Here is a 17,237-nt window from a genome sequence, read left to right as displayed (position 1 = left end):
AGGTTCAATCATGAGTGGAGAATTATAATAATTATCCAGATATTTAATTTGTCTTAAAGTGAATCTTCATTTTTTTCTGTGCCAACTTCTTCTACTTATGTCTTTGATTCATATATCACAACAGCTTAGGTAAGCAATTTTAACCAAAATTTCTAAGATAGTTGCTTTTAGTTTTCAGGGGAAGCTGGAGAGTTTGCAGAAAGCCTCAGCAGTAAATAATCTCAGTCTTTAATTTTTAAATATTCTGTATATTCTCTGATCTGCTGCGTGGTCAGTTGGCTAAATAACTAACGGGCAAGAGAATTAATGTGGTGGCCAAAGCCTACTACTGTATTTAAATCTCCTAGACATTCAGACTGTTTGAAAATGATGCCAGTGCAACTACCACTAGACAGAAGAAACTATGTGCATCTCTGGAGGTGGACTTTGATAGGGAGTCTCAGGTTACACTCAAACCTCAAGGGAAATCACTGAACAGCCCACAGGACCGGTGATTTTTGCTCCATACCCTGCCAAAACTCTTACATCTGAGATGAGATATCTCTTTGTTAAAATATGGCTTTTGTTTAGGTTATCTGCAATAAGAAAAGTAGTATCTTCGTTTCTATGTCAGGTCTTAGAATGTGAGAAATATTTCACACACAGGCCCCTCCCTGAGTAGTAAGGTATCAGTTTGTTTCATTGTGTTGATAGACTAAAGGGGATGAACTCGACTGAGCTTTATCCTTTTTAAAAAATATTGTCAATTGATAAGTTGTGGGAAAGTAAATTTACTGAAGCTACAGGGAAGGTCAGCACAGTTGCCTTCAGGCAATTGTGACCACTGGCCCACTTGAACCATGACAGTACTTTTTCTTTTCTTTCCCCCCTCATGATTGAATGGGCTTGGCACACTGACATTTCTATTAATTGGAAGAAGTTTCTGGCTGTCACTGAAGAACATATCAACAACTAAGATCTAGGCTCTCATACCTTAAAAGGTTTCTATCTGATGTTATTGTGTATAGGGAGGGGAATAGGGCGGGAAGGAAACAGCATATTGTTTGCTTGTGTGGCCCCTTCAGCAAGAAATGAAGTGGTAAGAATCAGGAAGCAGATGGTCCAAGGACAGGCAGTGGGGCAGAGGCAACAGACAGACAAGACGGTCATGGGTCCATGGAACACATTCCTAAGTTAGTACAACTGTCGCAGTTAAGACAGAGGTGCTGGTCTAACAGACTGGAACATTAGTCTGCTGAGCAACACACCCAAGTCTCCACAGAGTAGCATTTTTTATTGCAGTATGACTTTCGTGGGAAATAAACAAAAGTTTAAATAAATCACAATTACTTATTGCTTAGTATTTTGGATAATAAATTCTTTAGTTTATCAGTACCTCACGGCCTTCAAATGTGCATTCTTCAAATAGTTTCAATTACATATACATTCTTTCTCCTGAACAATAAATTATTTTAAGAAAGGAAAAGGTACATAATTTTAAAGCAAAGAAAAACAAAAACATATATTTTTGACATTTATCTTAAACTTATATGAAAACAATTCTCTCTGTTAGACGTTTAAATATAAATAATAAAGGACATTATGTTATTTACAATGTTACACAGTAAGCTGAGAGTAAAAACTGACATTAACTCATAAAGACAGTAAATGATTGAAGAAAACATCCACGTAATGTACAATATGTATTTACAAAAGAATCTATAATAGAATGTGTGATATGTGGCTATTTCCTTTTGTCTGCAGTCTCCGTAGTGTCTCATGCATCTTGGTGGATAAAAATGTCTTTGGCTGGTGGGAGGCAGCCAGTACTCAAAGATAAGACTAGGCTTTCTGTTTTTACCAATGTGAGCCAAGCACCCTTCAACTCCAGGCCAAAAAACGGAACAGTTACCGAGCAAGTTACCCTGGGTCAATCCATCTGCATCATGACAGTCACAATAACGCAAGAAAAGGTGGCATATTGCTGTTTGGGATACTTTCACCTACACAGAGTACTATTTTGTGGGAAGCAGAAGGCTGTCCACCAGAAGTCTTGGGGAAAAAAAAGATATAAGGAAAGCAGGATTGAAAACTTAATCTCGAGGAAGAAAAAAGGTGCTTTGCACATAGTATGCTCCACTGGATACTCTCCATGGGCTATGATTCCAGATCCGGGAAACAAAGTTGCTGTCAAACTTTCTGGCAATTTCCACTACCTCAAAAACCAAGACAGCTTTCCATATGCTGGGAATATGGGTTTATACTCCTTTGTTTGCCACTGCACCACCTGGATTTATAATTAGGGATGCTTGTGGGCAACGCGACAACAAAGCAGCACAGAGATGTTCCTGTGAACACACATTTGGTGACTGCTACAGGGAGCCCTGAGCATCCAGCTGGCCTTTCTGATTAAGAGAAACTCTTGCTCTGCCAGTGGAAAGGCTGCCGCAACTAATAGGCCACATCTATGAGTGATCAGAAGCAGGTTGGAAACAAAATTTCTTATCTATTTGAAATTTGAAAATTTATAGCAATTTTCATACCAAGGAAGATGTCCCTCATCAGAAGAGCCTACTTCTTCCTGAAATTTTTCATAATGGGTCCACTGAATACCCCAAATGCCCAAAGAAATTGAAACAGAACGTTTGGGGTTTTAAAATAATGATAGGAATCTCTTTATTGAAATATTGAAGAATGAGTCAAGGCCTCCAAAGGCAAGGTGAAAATAATTTAGAGAGCCTCTTCAAACTGATGGGTCTTCCTCCCCATGTAGAAATGAGCTGACTCATCTCTACACAACTGGAAAATCAGTGCAAACTGAAGGGGTTCCTCTGTGTAGGTCATAAAGCAAACCAGGACAATATTGAGCACAGAGAAAGTGGCATGTGAACAATGACGAAAAGATAGGGATACCAAACGCTAACAGTAACATCAAGGACCTCCAGATGAGCCTCTCAGTAGACTGGAGAAACAGGAAACACAGTAGCAGTGCAAAGACTTTGACTCAGGCTCAGTCTACATTTTTCTTCTCAGACCAACTTGCTTGTCCTTTCTTCCCTTTGATTTGTAAAAATAAAGATTTGGTGAAGAAATACATTCAGTTCACTTGCAAACAGGAAGCAATTACTCTCCTTGACTCTGTGCACCCCCTGCCAGCCTGTTTCTCATTTTTGTTCCACGGCTCCTACGAGGCCATTTGGAACACAGGCCAAGCTCTAGCCTTGGTTTGACAGCTATCAGGCAGGCACCAAAGGGGTTCTGCATTATAACTTTTTTCTTCTTTTCCTTAGATTTGCAAATATTTCAAATGTTAATACCTATAGGCCTTCATGGGATTTACAACCACAAGAGAACATGCAAAATTTAGACCAATCTTAGTCCTGCTTTTGGGACAACAAAGCAAAAATTCAGAAAGGGAAAAATGGGTGATACAGGCTGTAAATGGAGAGATCAGCCTACAGATGGGGGTCACTTCGACAAGTAAAGTGCAACCTTTCCAACACTATTGACCTTTCCTGATGAGTTACCACTTGTGGAAGGTTCTCACTAATAACAAATCACATGCACGTTGGCCATTCCTGACAAAAGATGTCCATGCAAAGTTATGACCTAATCAAGGCAGTGTTGAAAAAGGAAAGAAACAGAATGGAGAGAAAGGCGTGGTCAACCAAACTTTAAAATGTCAACCCAGTTACTCAGCTGCTCTCCACCTGTGCCTTCTAAACACTCAGCAATGAAACCAAATTCCAATGATCAGTCTCCACTACATACAACAGGCACACTTAACTCCAGAAGAGTTTCAGGCAGACTGATGAGTGTACTGTTCGCACTGGGCTTTTGGGGCCAGGATCTGTCTCTTTTGGAGCTAAGACACAACCAATCAGTAGTTCCTGAATCAGTGGAAGATACAAGTCAGAAATGATTGCACCGTTATCAGTTGTGGTCTGTAGTTCAAAGAAATGAGCTGCTGGGTCATTTCCCCAACACAGAAAGTAAGACTGAGTCCTCTTCTAAGTTTTTAGATTTAACCTAATAGCAGGCCAGAACCCATTTGCTAAGCTATGCCTAAAACTGCTGCTTTTTGTCAAGAAAAATAAATTAAAATAAAGTAAGTGGTAGCTTCTTTTAGCAAGAGCAAGCTGTCTTCTGATTAATAATATAGTTTTTTTTTTAAATCACAGTATTACTTTCTTCCTAATATTTAACATTACTTAATGCAGTTTCCTGCTGTATTTAATAGTAGCATGCTGTTGGATCTACTATTATCTCAGAGCCCAATGAAGCAAACCTTTGGCTGACAGAGTAAACAGAACTCATTTCATATTCTGAAAGCAAAGAAAACTTCATACAAAAGAGAAGAGTACTTGGATGGATGTGCCATTACAAGACATACTGATTGTGTGCTACTACAAGCAAACCGAAGGACAGTGGCAAGTCTTGCACATCATACATCCAGTCAACATCAGAATGCAATGCACGAGAAGCCAGCAAAAACTAAATACATGGAAAGTTTTGCTGAAATACTGTGGAAAAGCAATCACTGTAACTGTACAAAACTTGCTCTCGACATAACATAACATAAAGGCACCATTGATATCTTTCTCGTTTTGAAATACTGTAAAAAATTGCTACATATGGCACATAACACATTTTTACATACATATATTTAATTTATAAAAGTTTTTCCTGTTTTCTATTTGCAGAACTGCTAAAATAAAATAAATTGTTTAATTTAAGGTGGAATACTTTATTATATAAAATAAAGTTTTACAGGTGAATCTATGTGTTTATTTAAGTTTTATACAGCAATAGGGTCTTGGTTAGCAATTACACTAGACAGCCTGGCCTGTAATTCTTCCTGTGTCGAGAAGCGGCCTGCTGGGTTAGTCCTGCTGTCAGACAAGCGGAAGGCAGGTGCTGCCTCGAGACTGGCTGCCAGGGGGTTCTGTATACCCAGGAAAGGTGTGTCTTCACCTACTCGTTCGTCTTCTGTTTCACTCTCTGAGTTACTGTTCTCAGAGCTTGTATTGCTGTCCAATTCCAACCTGTTGGCAATGTGGCCATTGGGCTTGGTTCTTTTGGCCCGCCGGCTATTGGCGAGTTTCTTAACAGGCTCTTGAGCTGGTTCATACTCCTGGGTGGTCTCATACTCCTCATCCTCCACTATCCTCAAGGGACTAGCGGGGAGGCTGTTACTCTCATGGGCAGGGTTGTGATGGAAGTTACTGAACTGCTGAGGGTGATGATCGTACTTCTTCTCCCGCAGCTTCGGTGGTGTCACAAGAAGGAGAGGTCGCTCTTCTTCCACAAAGGGGCTGACTGCCATGGAGGGCATGGACACCGTCATGCTCGACGCAGGCGGAGACATTTCCGAAGGGGGTGATTTGGGGGAGCTTGGCGTGTGGAAATCTACAGGTGACATACGAGCCGGGGTGGTCATGGCTGACACATACCTGTGTGAGCACAGAATACCCCGCATAAGTGTGGTCGAAGAAGAGGCATACAGTAGGGAGGATAAGGGCACAGAGTTCATGATATGATATCATCAGAGAACAATACTCACTTATACATCTCAATTTTTACAACTAGAAAATTCAGTACCCTTGGGATCTAAAATTATGTAGCCAAGATCTTCCTTGCAGGAGAACATGCAAAGATCTAGCTCAACAAAGCTTTGGGGATTTCCAATCTCATCATGAGTTTAAATAAAAGCACACGAGCCAAGAAAAAGGGGCACTGGGTCCTGGAAATCTCTCAAGTTAGAAAGACTGAGGCTCAGGGAATTGGAAGGGAAAGAAGTATTACTTAAATACTATACCTTCCTAAAAGGCCAAAGGGTCTTAGAGAATGAAGCCCAAATGGGGAATGGAAGAAGATCTAAGATGAGTTGCTGAGAGCTGGATCTGCATGCATTTGGATCTGTGTGCCTTGTCTCTCCTTAGCTCAGCTATAGGGTTATGTCTTTTGAAAAAAAAAAAAAAAAAAAAAAAAAAAGAGCACAGTAACTCAGATTTATTCCTGGTAGCAATGTAACACAATTTGTGTGTTTTTAATTTTTTCCATGAAACACTACTACCCATCCCAGGGTGCAAGACAGTCAAAGGTCAGCTACGGAGAACCTTGTGTTAGGGGGATAGTTACTAGAATGGAGACTATGTCCAGTATGCAGTCCACCTCTGTTCCAAACCTACCATCAGTCTTTGGTGTATGCAAAGGTCAGGTGAACTGTCTGGCAATCTTTTGTGACTGTGCTGGGACTGACTGTACCATGACATGATACCCTAGGTCATGCTACATCTGATAATGCTTATTGAATCTCACTGTCGGGACAGAGTGCACTGCTTTTACCATACCATGCTTTCTTCCACCACAATAAGAGGGTTTGAATTTTGGCACTGAAGAAAATGAGTCACACTTCGCAGTTTTTGATAAAAACGTTACTGATGCATAACACTAGGTGACTCTTTTCTTCACACTGACATTCACAGCATCTAATTCGGTGTGACCTGTGATGACAGGTCACCACTGTACGAACTCTAGCTAACAGGAACCGGAGACCTACTAACTTTCCTGCTTTTCTGTGATTCATACTAATATGGATGTGTGATCCAGCAGTGTCTAAAACAGGAAAGTCTTGGGAGTCTGAAATATTTGGGGCTTGAGTCTGCAGGCTTTTTGTGTTGGGGGTACTTAAATGAAGTCTTATGTGAAAGAGGAGTCTAAATTCAGCCAACACACACAAGTGATTCATCTTTTCTCCCCATGACCTTTAAATTTAGGTATATTTTGTAGTCCTACAAGTATGTGGGACAGGTAAGGAAGCCTACCCCAGTAGGGACATGTCAACCTTTCAAAGATCCACATCTCAGGGAGCGATGAAGAAAGATTTTGTCCCTAAGCTCTTTTTCAGGTTTCAAAAATATTTAAATAAGATAGACAGACTTTGTAATACATAAAGATAAAATTACAAGACTTTAGGACGAATGTTTTAGGCTAGCTTTGGATCCTGACTGCTTTTTCACAAATGGGTGGCTGGGAGCATTCTAACCCTATAAATTCCATACAGTACTAAAATGCCATTTTTAGGAAAAGGTGTTGAAGGCTATACGTGACATATAAGCTTAAAATGGGCCACTCTTGATCCTGAGAATCTCCAAGTCCATAAGTAGAGTCTTTCAAAATCATCTGCAACCAAATAACTACCAAATAAATGTGGATTTGGCATTACATGAACCTTATGTAGTAAAAGATTAGACTGAGATGACAGTACAACAAAATAAAACCAGTGGATTAGAAAACAAAGAGGTAATAACTTATAGGTGGTTCAAGACAGCCAATTGGGAATAACTACCTTCCAATACAGGTGCAAACGCATAAGAGAGAATCTATGAATGCAATGTTCCTGTTAAAGATCTCTTGGAGGTTAATTGCCTCCATTCATTTTACCTTTGCTGTTATTCCCACAACCCAACCCAATCTCCCCAGAAGAAAGCTCAAGCATCTGGAAGAAAGGGCCATGTTGAAAACGTGTCTGCTTTGAAAACCATCTGTGAAGACTGCCAGATATGGGACACAAGAGATTTATTTATTTATCCCTCCTTAGAATGTTGTAAAAGGGATACTATGCGGTGGAACACCAGCAGTTGGTCCCCCAGGACTGTCAGCAGTAACACAGCCCTTAATTTGGTTTAAGTCTGGAAGGTAAGAAAGAGTTAACACATGAGAACACAAGGCAGCTCGACCCCCAAATTAAGGTTTGGGTAAGTGGCAGATTAGAATTAGAGAAGGAAGGTCCTTATCAAGCATTGGTGCCATCTGTCTAAGGTGACAACAGAGGAAACAGAGACCCGGAAGGGGTCAGAGACTATGGTCAGGTCTGGGAACTCCAAGTCTGCTGCACCTTCCACATCAAAGCACTCCAGCTCTTTAAGAGTCTGTTGCCTGTCAGCCAATGGGACGACGTGAGTAGCTCAGAAGAAATGAGTTCAGTCAAACCAAAAGATGACTTCATCAACTAGAAGCACTCCTAGAACAGGAAACTGCCACCCCGATTCTGATCAGGCGGACTTCCTTAGGTGAGACTGCAGGTGCCCACAGGATTCTGTTACTGAGGTTCCTCGGCAGTAGCTTTGCCCTTCAGTTTTACCTTTCGCTATGAGGAGAGTCTCGGTAGGAGTCAGGGGTTTCTCTGGCATGCCTGAGGAAGCTGTTACATTCGCGGGGGCCACCCAGGCCATTAAGACGTCCTCTTGGGCCCCCACTGGGGCTGCTGTGTCTACTGTTTTCTACTGATGACATCACAATTACAGAGTGGCTTTCCGAAAGAATGCTTTCCGTATGCCCATTGCTCCAGCTAGAAGGGAGGAGATGTGAGAGGCTGTGAGATTTTTATTTTCATTATATACAAAAATGGAAATGAAAGGAAGCAGGTCTGACAAATACTGTATTTCAAGTTACTGGTTCACCAGTGGCTTGCTACAACGTTAGTTAAGAACAGAATTGTTACAAACATTCTTGCCTATAAAGAAGATTGGCTTTGTGAGCATACAATTTATGTACTTGTTCACTCATTCAATATTACTTATCAAATGTCACTAGGTATTAAGTATTCTTGCAGATCTAGGGCAGACTTCCAGGTGAAACAATTCCATGAGTACAGACATGAATAAAGAAAATCTCTAGAATGAGGAACAGCAATTCTGCAAGGGAGGCACCATCCTTTTTCTAGGGTGTGGAGGTTCAGATACACAGCAATAAGTGCAGACTGCACTGATACCCAAAGTCTATTTATGTCCAAGGACTGTACAATTTTTTGCCTCCTACACATCTTTCTTTCTTTTTCTTCCTTTCTTTCTTTTTCTTCCTTTCTTTCTTTTTCTTTCTTTCTTTCTTTCTTTCTTTCTTTCTTTCTTTCTTTCTTTCTTTCTTTCTTTCTTAGGCAGTGGCAGTGAAGGGAATTATGCAAAAAAATAATTCTTAGAGAAACCATGCTATGAAATTTAAAAATTCTCATACCTGTGACTAGGAGTCTGGGTGACAGTAGTGGAGTGATGAGTGGTTGAGGTATAATGACTGGTAGAAAAAGATGTCTCTGCTTCTCTCTCAACAATATGCTCACTAGAGATGACATTTTTAGACACGTATTGCTGGATAAACAAAGAGACACGACTTGAAGATTCATGTATCTCAAAATACTAATACTGTACACATGCAAATCTGTTCTTTATACATTCTTCATAACAACTTCCATTTCTCCAGTGGTCAGATGGAAAATAATCTTTTGGCTACTCTTTGAGATTAAATGAATGGAATTAATGAACTACTGTTTGTAAGTGTACATAATATAGATTCTAAAATCATAACTCCATTCGATCAGAAAAAGACCTCATTCATCTGTCCCATTTCCAATTGATAACATGACTAGAACTCAGAACAAACTCTGTACAATATTCACTATTTGTCAGGGTTGCTGTAAGTAAAAGGCTAACAGATACTTGAGTGAAACACAAGCACAGACATATCTTGTCTTACATCAACTTTCAAGCCATTAGAAAGACTTTTAAGTATCTATATTTTGAATCTACCTTTCTTTCTCAATTTCATAGTATCCATGTTACCTTTATGATGTCATTGAAATTTTTAACTTATTGTCAGTGGTAAGACTAACAAAGCTATTTCAGAATTTAAAGGGCTTACCATAATTGTCAAGATAACATATCTTGACAAAGCACTTAATATACCTGAGGCCTTATGTTTACTGCAATTAAACTCCATTTTATTTCTATCAGCAAACTACAGTAGCTGTCATTGCCTTTTATCAGTGAGAAGTTGTATTTTTAAAAGTTGTTTTTCAAGTTGTGTTTCAAACGCCATTAGTTAAATTGAGTTAAATAACAGAAAAAGAAATAGAAAGGAATATTCTTTGATGAATCAGAAAATTTATAGTCTGGTAAATCCTAGAGTTTAAAGAACTGGGTATCTTCATGGAAGTCCTGAAATACACAAGTTGACTTATGCTTGAAACTCTAGCCAGTTCTGTTAATGCAAGACTATTCCACATAGATCTTCCTGGGATGTATAGCCAGCTTGCTTTAAGGAAAAGACACACTGACCTTTGGTCAATGTACATTCTACTCCTGTTTCTGGGGAGGCGGGGCAGCTTAAGCTCAGTGAACCTAATGAAAGTGGTATTTAACAATTATTGAACACTCACTCAGTGTCACTGGACTAAGTGTTTCATATAGATTTTTGTATTTAATGCTTACGAGGAGTCTTTGAAATAGGCTATTTTCACAAGGAAATGTGGTTGAAAAAAGGTTATAGCTTAAAGTCACACTATTTGAGTCATAACTGAAATCCAGGCAGTCACGGTAATGTGACTCATATAGCATACATAGAGAGGGATCATTGTGTTGATGCAGTTATCAGTCTTCAGAATGTTCTGATGAATATGGTTGGGGGAGGGAGGAAACAGAGTGTGTTAACCTATTAGCATCCGGCTCTAACAGTCTCCTTAAGGTCTTTGCCACAAAAGCTGGTGGCAGTTTAGTAACTGCCAACTCCAGACTGGAGTCTACGAATATATCTGTTCCACTCAGACTATATCTTTTCCTACTGTACTGCAGAAGGTGCTACTGTAATACAAACTTCAAATTTTGTCTATTAAAAACACTGTACATCGGGGCTGGTGATTTAGCTCAGCGGCAAAGCACCTGCCTGGCAAGCGCAAGGTCGTGAGTTTGGTTCCCGGTACTGGAGAAAAACCAAAGACCAAAAAAAAAAAAAAAACAAACCAAAAACACTGTACATCTGAAGGACATGAAAAAAGACAGCAGAACAAAACAAGAAATATTATGCTGGAAGACAAGGAACAATACTTCCACAGCTAAGAGATCTGTGTATAGCTCTGGCTCTTATCTATAAAAAAAAGTTTGGCAGATTATATGTAAACAGTTTCCAGAGTTGAATAGTCTATGATCCCTGCTAAATTTAAAGCCAAGTTCTTGTTCAAGTATAAACAAAATATTTGCATGATTACATCTGGAGGGCTTGACATCACAGAGAAGGATCCAGTGATTTAGCAAGCATTACACTCTCCTAGCTTTGCTACCAAGACACATGTTTGATAAGTCACTTCCTGGGATGTATAGCCAGCTTGCTTTAAGGAAAAGACACACTGACCTTTGGTCAATGTACATTCTACTCCTGTTTCTGGGGAGGCGGGGCAGCTTAAGCTCACCTCTCCATGCCCTGATTCCTCTCTTTGGAAATCAGAATTAGCAAATCATCAGACACTGTGAAGTGCCCCTAATAAAAATAACTGAAAAGCCCTTTCCTCAGTGATCTGAACTAATGAATCATAGGCTGGAGATAGCCTTCATTTTCAGATTATTAAAAAATAAATATTCTCTCTGCTTCTACTATTTTATTATTTTTCTTTTTTTCTCATTATGCCATCCCTGTAGAGCAAACCCAGCATTATTAATCCCATCACCATTAATGAACATTTCGGAAGGGGAAATGTGACGGTGTTACAGTAACCAAATCTACTTTAAAAAATGTTTCCATTATTTTCTCCTGGCAAAATCTTGGTTTCCTGGAAGCCATTGTGATTAATGGTTGCATCTAATAGCCTAAAAGCTTTAGAAAATAAACGTCAAGGTGCCAGAACAAAAGGGAGACGCTCAGTATTTTTCCACTGGCTAGAATCAACGTACGTTCACCAGCTGAACATTCTCAGGGGGTGGGTTAGGATGGTGCGGCCCGTTCGCTATGTTCACCATGTTGTTCCGTTCAGACCGAAGACTCTGCCGAAGCCTGTCATGAAGCTTTTTCCGCTGTTTCCTACACACGATACATGAGAAAGAGGGCGTTTATTTCTTCTATTACTTACATTTCTTGGTAGAGCCAAAGTTTTCTTCTACTAATGCCTGAGTAACTCGAAACAGTAGACTGGTAGTGAGGAAGAGGTCGGGGAACATGTGCTACTGTATCTCACAGTAGCGATTTAGATTTAGAAAGTTGGATGGAATTCTTATAGAAATTCAGCTATTTTGCTGAGGGTCAAGAAAGAAGGAGTAGAAAATAAATGTGCTGGTACTTGCCTAAGATCCAAACTTTCTTAATCAAGCCACTTTTGCCTAAGTCTGACAAACGGCCAACTGCCTTAGTAACACTTTGCACCTAAGAATTCATAAGGCTCATTCCATTCATAGTTTCTTGTTTCCTGTGATCTCTTAAGCAAATAAGCTTAGCTTTGAATTTGGAATTTATACACAGTCAGGACGTATATAAATATCACATGTATATGCGTGAGATTATAGACATATTTTGCCGTTGGATTTTGGCACAACTGTGACATGATCCTACTCTTGAAAATTTTTTGTAAAAGGAGGCAGTAAGTGCTAAGATTGAAGTGAGTAAAACTTAGGAGAGTCAATCCCTTGAAGGCTTACTCCTATCCCTTTCTCAATGCATGCTTAATCATGGAGTAATGAGAAAATACAACCATGTCTTTGATTTTGTGGTATAACAGTGTATTTCTTTTATCCCTCAATGCCACATTCAGATTATGAAGATAATTATGCCTGAACCATGACCAGTTATGGCAAGACAGTACTATGCTATAAAATGAATAACCTCTTGCTCACTAGACAGTGCAGATTGAAGTGGAGGAAAGCGGACCGACAGTAAATGCACCTGTTGATGTAGACCAACCTTAAAGTATCAATCAGTGATCACACATCTATTTTAAAGTTTTCTCTTCAGTTTTTTCAAAGTAAGTTTTGCTTGATTTTCCTCCCAAGAGGTTCTTTTACACACTACACATTTTGAGAGCATTTGTGCTGGCAATCTAATGAAACCACTCCAACGTTCTGAAAACTGCATTTTAAATACTATGTGTTTCTTTTATCTCCTGTCGGTCCTTGCAAATTGGACTCCACCTTCGCAGTCCTGTGCCAAGCACACCTTTAGTACCTATACTCTGCCGCCGGTTTTTTGTGGTACTAGGCATTAAATTTAATGCCTCACATGTGCTTGGCAAGTGCTCTACCACTGAGCTACAGGCCTAGCCCCACATTGTCCTCTTACTGTGCGGTGCCAGTGTGCGCTCCTGGGTTTCCATAGAAGCCCATAGCTCCAAACCTTTATCCATGCACAGGAGCCTGGGTACTTATCAGAAATCTCTTGAGCACTTTTCCACAAATAGACAGAGTTTTCTAATGTATGTGATTGGGAAAGGCCCTCAAAATGTATTATTTACAGGGAAAAGTAAGGGGGAAAGCCCTTCCACTGTTTTCTCTGCATCCTTGGGTGTGGGGTCTAGTGGCCATGCCCTGGCCACCTAAGGCATTGCTACACTAACTAGGAGAAAGGAATGGAGAAGGAAGGTTTACTTGGTTTTGCAGTAGGCCACCACACACATGATGCCGACCACCAGCAGTGCGATGCAGATGCCACTTATGGTCAGCACTCTCTTCTGGTAGAGCTCCTCTGCTTCTGAAAAGGGGTGAGAGCAGATGTCATGAAGGTCACTTATAGTGCCAGGGCTTGCTACATCTGAACAGTTGGCATGCTGAATGACATTGTCCATGTTCACAAGAAAATAAATATGTAATAACTCTTTACACTTACAGACATATACAAGGTACAACATGCTGTGTGCTGTACTTTGCACACTAGTAATAAAGCCAGCTTGGGTTACTGACAATAAAACATACTCTACAATTACTCTAATATTAAGTGATATGTATATATATATGATATTAAACTGAAAAATCATAAACATTAATTATAAAGTATGATTTGGTTAAAACTTCAGATTTTTAAAAAATCTCTTGGAAAATTTTTTTTTAAAATAAAAACAAAACTCTTGCAAAGACAACAGGAATGCATAGCAATAAAAGAAGCTAGAATTAGTACAATTAAGACCCTCCCTTCTTCCCTTCCCCACCTGCACCCCCAGCCTTTTCGTATTTTTTCAGGTAAATCATGTCATTACTTAACATCCAGTGGTCTTTACAAAGAGTCATTTGTAGCTTTAAAAAATTAAATTTAAACACATTTGCAAACATGAACTTGGCTTGTAGTTAGCAAGTAAATTGAAGTAAGATCCGTATGATTTATCAGTAAAATGTGAAACACAAGAAGCAACACAGTAGGCATAGCAAGGCACTGTATCCGAGAAAATCCAATATGATTTGTTAGGGTAGTCTTGGGCCAAAACGAAGATGTGTTCTTTAGAGGGCAATGCTTATTATTTCATCAGTTGAATTTACAGAACTAACTTGTATAGAGAAGTCAGTCACTAGCACAGTGATGTATAAATTGGAACAGACTTCAGATCCCCACATTGGTCAAAGTAGCTAACAGACATTCTCCTAAGTACAATGCTTAGAACTTTGAACTAAAGGTACTACTGTACTCAAAATATAATCAACCTCTCATTCATAGAAAAGTTTCTGTTTTCATATTAGCTTTCTTGGGAGATAATATGATTATACCAAGGCAGGACAACTTCTCAACAAGATTTTCTGATTTAATGGAGACTTTGATCACTTAGGAGCTGAACTTCCAATAGTCTAAATACATTTATTGGAAGAGCTTCACAAGCTCACTCAGAATGGGAACTCAACCAGCACACAGTAAGCAGTATAAACTGTTTACTTACCATTATGATTAAGCTGGTCAAGAATTGGGGGATCATGGTACAAATGGAGCTGTCTTATCTGGACTTCAACAAGAGACCCTCAAAAATATTTCCATTATACATTCACAATCTCACGAACTATACCTTCTTCTCCATTGAGAGAGGACAAGTCACAGGAAGTTTTGTGAAATGAAAAAGTGGATTTTAATTTCTAGGATACAGTGGACCTTATTATTAAACAGAACATATCCTACAAGCCAAGCCCACGATAATCAAATCCCAGTTAACAGGTCAAGAACATTGTCAAATCAAAGTAACAGAGCACTGATTATTAACAGGAGGAGAAGGAGAAGAGAAGTCAGTGGGTATAATACTAGAATGCTGCACAGATTATACAAAAACAAACTGAAAAGGTTGGAAGTGGAAAGGAGAAACAAACCAAGAGGACAGACAGACTGACAGAATGACAGAGAGCAAGGGAAAATAAGGTTAAAAGTTGGGGAGCCATCTGAAGTCCCTGGCACAGCATGCCTGATACTAAGGGAGGAAGAACAACTAAAGAAAAGAAAACCAGAGGGAGGAGATGCTTGGGGGTGGGTTGGGGGACACAGGTGGAAGGGTTTTCCCATACAGCATAACTTCTACCCTGGGCTGGCAGTCGTGTGGAAGCCACAATTAGAAAGCAAAGCAGCTGGTGCAATGCGGAGCAACAATGTACCGGGAGGCAGAGAGTTGGTGTCACAAAGTCAAACAAGGACATGGAATGCGAGTGCCTGTGTGTTAATTGCTCGTGTCTGCTGCTTTCCCTCCCTCCGAGTCCTACCCTTTCGATAGGGTGTCATCTATGAGCTGATACCACTGTGGCCTCCCTTCCTGACCTTGGCATCTCCATCAGTTTTCATCTTAAGCCTAAACTTCAGCAGCAGAGGCATTGCCCTCGCTGGTCCTTCTACAGGGGACCCAGAACAGAGCTGGGATGGCTGGTTAAGAAGAGGTTCGGTACTGGCAAAACAGAGGGTGGCCCTGCTTTCTATCTTCACTTTTCAGTTACTTTACTTTTTTTTTAAATGGTAAACTCAGGGCTGGAGTTGTAGCTAAGTAGTAGTAAAGTGCTTGACTAACATATATGGAGGTTTGGTTTTGATCTCCAGCACGAGAGAGAGAGAGAGAGAGAGAGAGAGAGAGAGAGAGAGAGAGACAGAGACAGAGACAGAGACAGAGACACAGAGAGAGACAGAGAGAGAGAGGAGTGAGAGAAGGAGAGAGATTGGGAGCCTTAGTTGTAATTTGTCACTGACATTCTGCCTTTAGAAAAAGCTGGGAGACTGCTGTGGCAAACTGCAAAACTACGGCATGTACAAGGGCTGGATGGGCAAGGGGTGGAATCCTGCACAGCATCAGGAATTCTTTAGACCAGGGTTCTGTTTGGGTTGTTAACTATGAAAGGAGAGGCCGAGTTGGGCTTGTACATAAATGGTGTAGAACAACTGGCCCCGTCTTCCCATGTTGTGTAGACACATGTTTTTCAGTCAAATGATTACTCTCTGGAAATAAGGTAGCTCAATAATGGACAAATGTAAAAGTACTGAAGTGAATCAATTAAAGGGAAGACCCACAGAATACAGAAAAGGAATTAAATTCTGTATTCCTTCCAGCATAACTAAGCAGAACACTTTTCTTATGGGTTTGCTAGATCAGGTGACACCACAGTATGAATGTACTAGAGGAAAAATACTTGAAAGTAACAAAAAATAATGAGTTCTTTTATCTCAAGTTTATTTCCTTGTGTGGCAGGGCCCATAGCATTGAGCAAATAAGAGATGCTGCTATCAATTAAGACTCAGTCAGTCCAAATGGGTGGATCTGTCTCCATGAGTGGAAATGCTCCTGAGGTTTTAAGGTTTGTCTGGACACACTGTAGTAAATCAAATCAGGCACATTTTCAGTCTGATGTGTCCAAGCCAAAAGATGGAACCCTTTCTTTCTCCATTTTATTGACCTTTCAGGTGAGATTTTCTTTAAGGATGTAGTACATTTGTTCCGTATGCTGTGGAGCCTTTGTAACATATGTGAACAGATATCAGCACATTGCCTTTCCTAATCCTTAGGAGAATTTCTTGAGGGAGAAGTTATATATCCCAACTATTTGAGCTCATTATTTGGCAACACAAACACTATTCTATAGTCTGACCCTTAAATTATGTCATGAGATATATCCTATTAGTGATAAAGGGTAGGAGTAATGGTGGAACTTTTTCTTCCCTGAAGGAAAGGTCAATATTGTCAGCATTTCAGAAGTGGGACAGTTTTTATCAGAAGGGTAAAAGCCCTAAGAGTGATAACTGAAAGATGCTCTGAAGACCCATTCCAGAGCTGCACACAGCGCTCAGAAAGACAGGTAGGCCCAACACTGTGGAGGCCACGGGTGGTATCAGAGTGTCCTGCTCCCTCTGGGACTGGACTTTTGCTCAGCCACTTAGGATGAAGGCTTTCAGGAATATACCCAAATTTCAACTGCTCCTAGGATGTATTTTTTAAAAATGTTTGTGGTGTGAAATTTTCTATTTGATTACTTGTCTGGGTAATGTTAGTGACTCAAACTTAATTC

General features: G+C 40.0%; 1 protein-coding gene across 10 annotated transcripts in view; it reads right to left on the bottom strand.

The window, feature by feature from the left end:
• Positions 1 to 4,710: 4,710 nt before the first annotated feature.
• The window catches only part of Nrg1 (neuregulin 1), a 1,027,681-nt gene continuing 1,015,154 nt past the window's right edge, over positions 4,711 to 17,237 (bottom strand). For 5 of the 10 annotated variants that reach the window (XM_013521521.1, XM_013521522.1, XM_005398397.2 and 2 more), the window contains 6 exons: positions 13,377 to 13,479; positions 11,697 to 11,823; positions 8,995 to 9,125; positions 8,126 to 8,332; positions 5,798 to 5,940; positions 5,341 to 5,432 (listed from right to left, as the gene is read on the bottom strand). In XM_013521521.1, the coding sequence (XP_013376975.1) occupies positions 5,820 to 5,940; positions 8,126 to 8,332; positions 8,995 to 9,125; positions 11,697 to 11,823; positions 13,377 to 13,479 (689 nt within the window). In that variant the 3' untranslated portion in view covers positions 5,341 to 5,432; positions 5,798 to 5,819. Of the gene's footprint in view, positions 5,433 to 5,797; positions 5,941 to 8,125; positions 8,333 to 8,994; positions 9,126 to 11,696; positions 11,824 to 13,376; positions 13,480 to 17,237 lie in introns of all 10 variants that reach the window. The other 5 variants (XM_005398394.2, XM_005398395.2, XM_013521519.1 and 2 more) reach the window with 1 other exon arrangement.

Source organism: Chinchilla lanigera, unplaced genomic scaffold, assembly GCF_000276665.1.
Source record: "Chinchilla lanigera isolate Chin_1 unplaced genomic scaffold, ChiLan1.0 scaffold00062, whole genome shotgun sequence".
NCBI lineage: Eukaryota > Metazoa > Chordata > Mammalia > Rodentia > Chinchillidae > Chinchilla > Chinchilla lanigera.
This window is presented reverse-complemented; position numbering and strand designations above follow the sequence as displayed.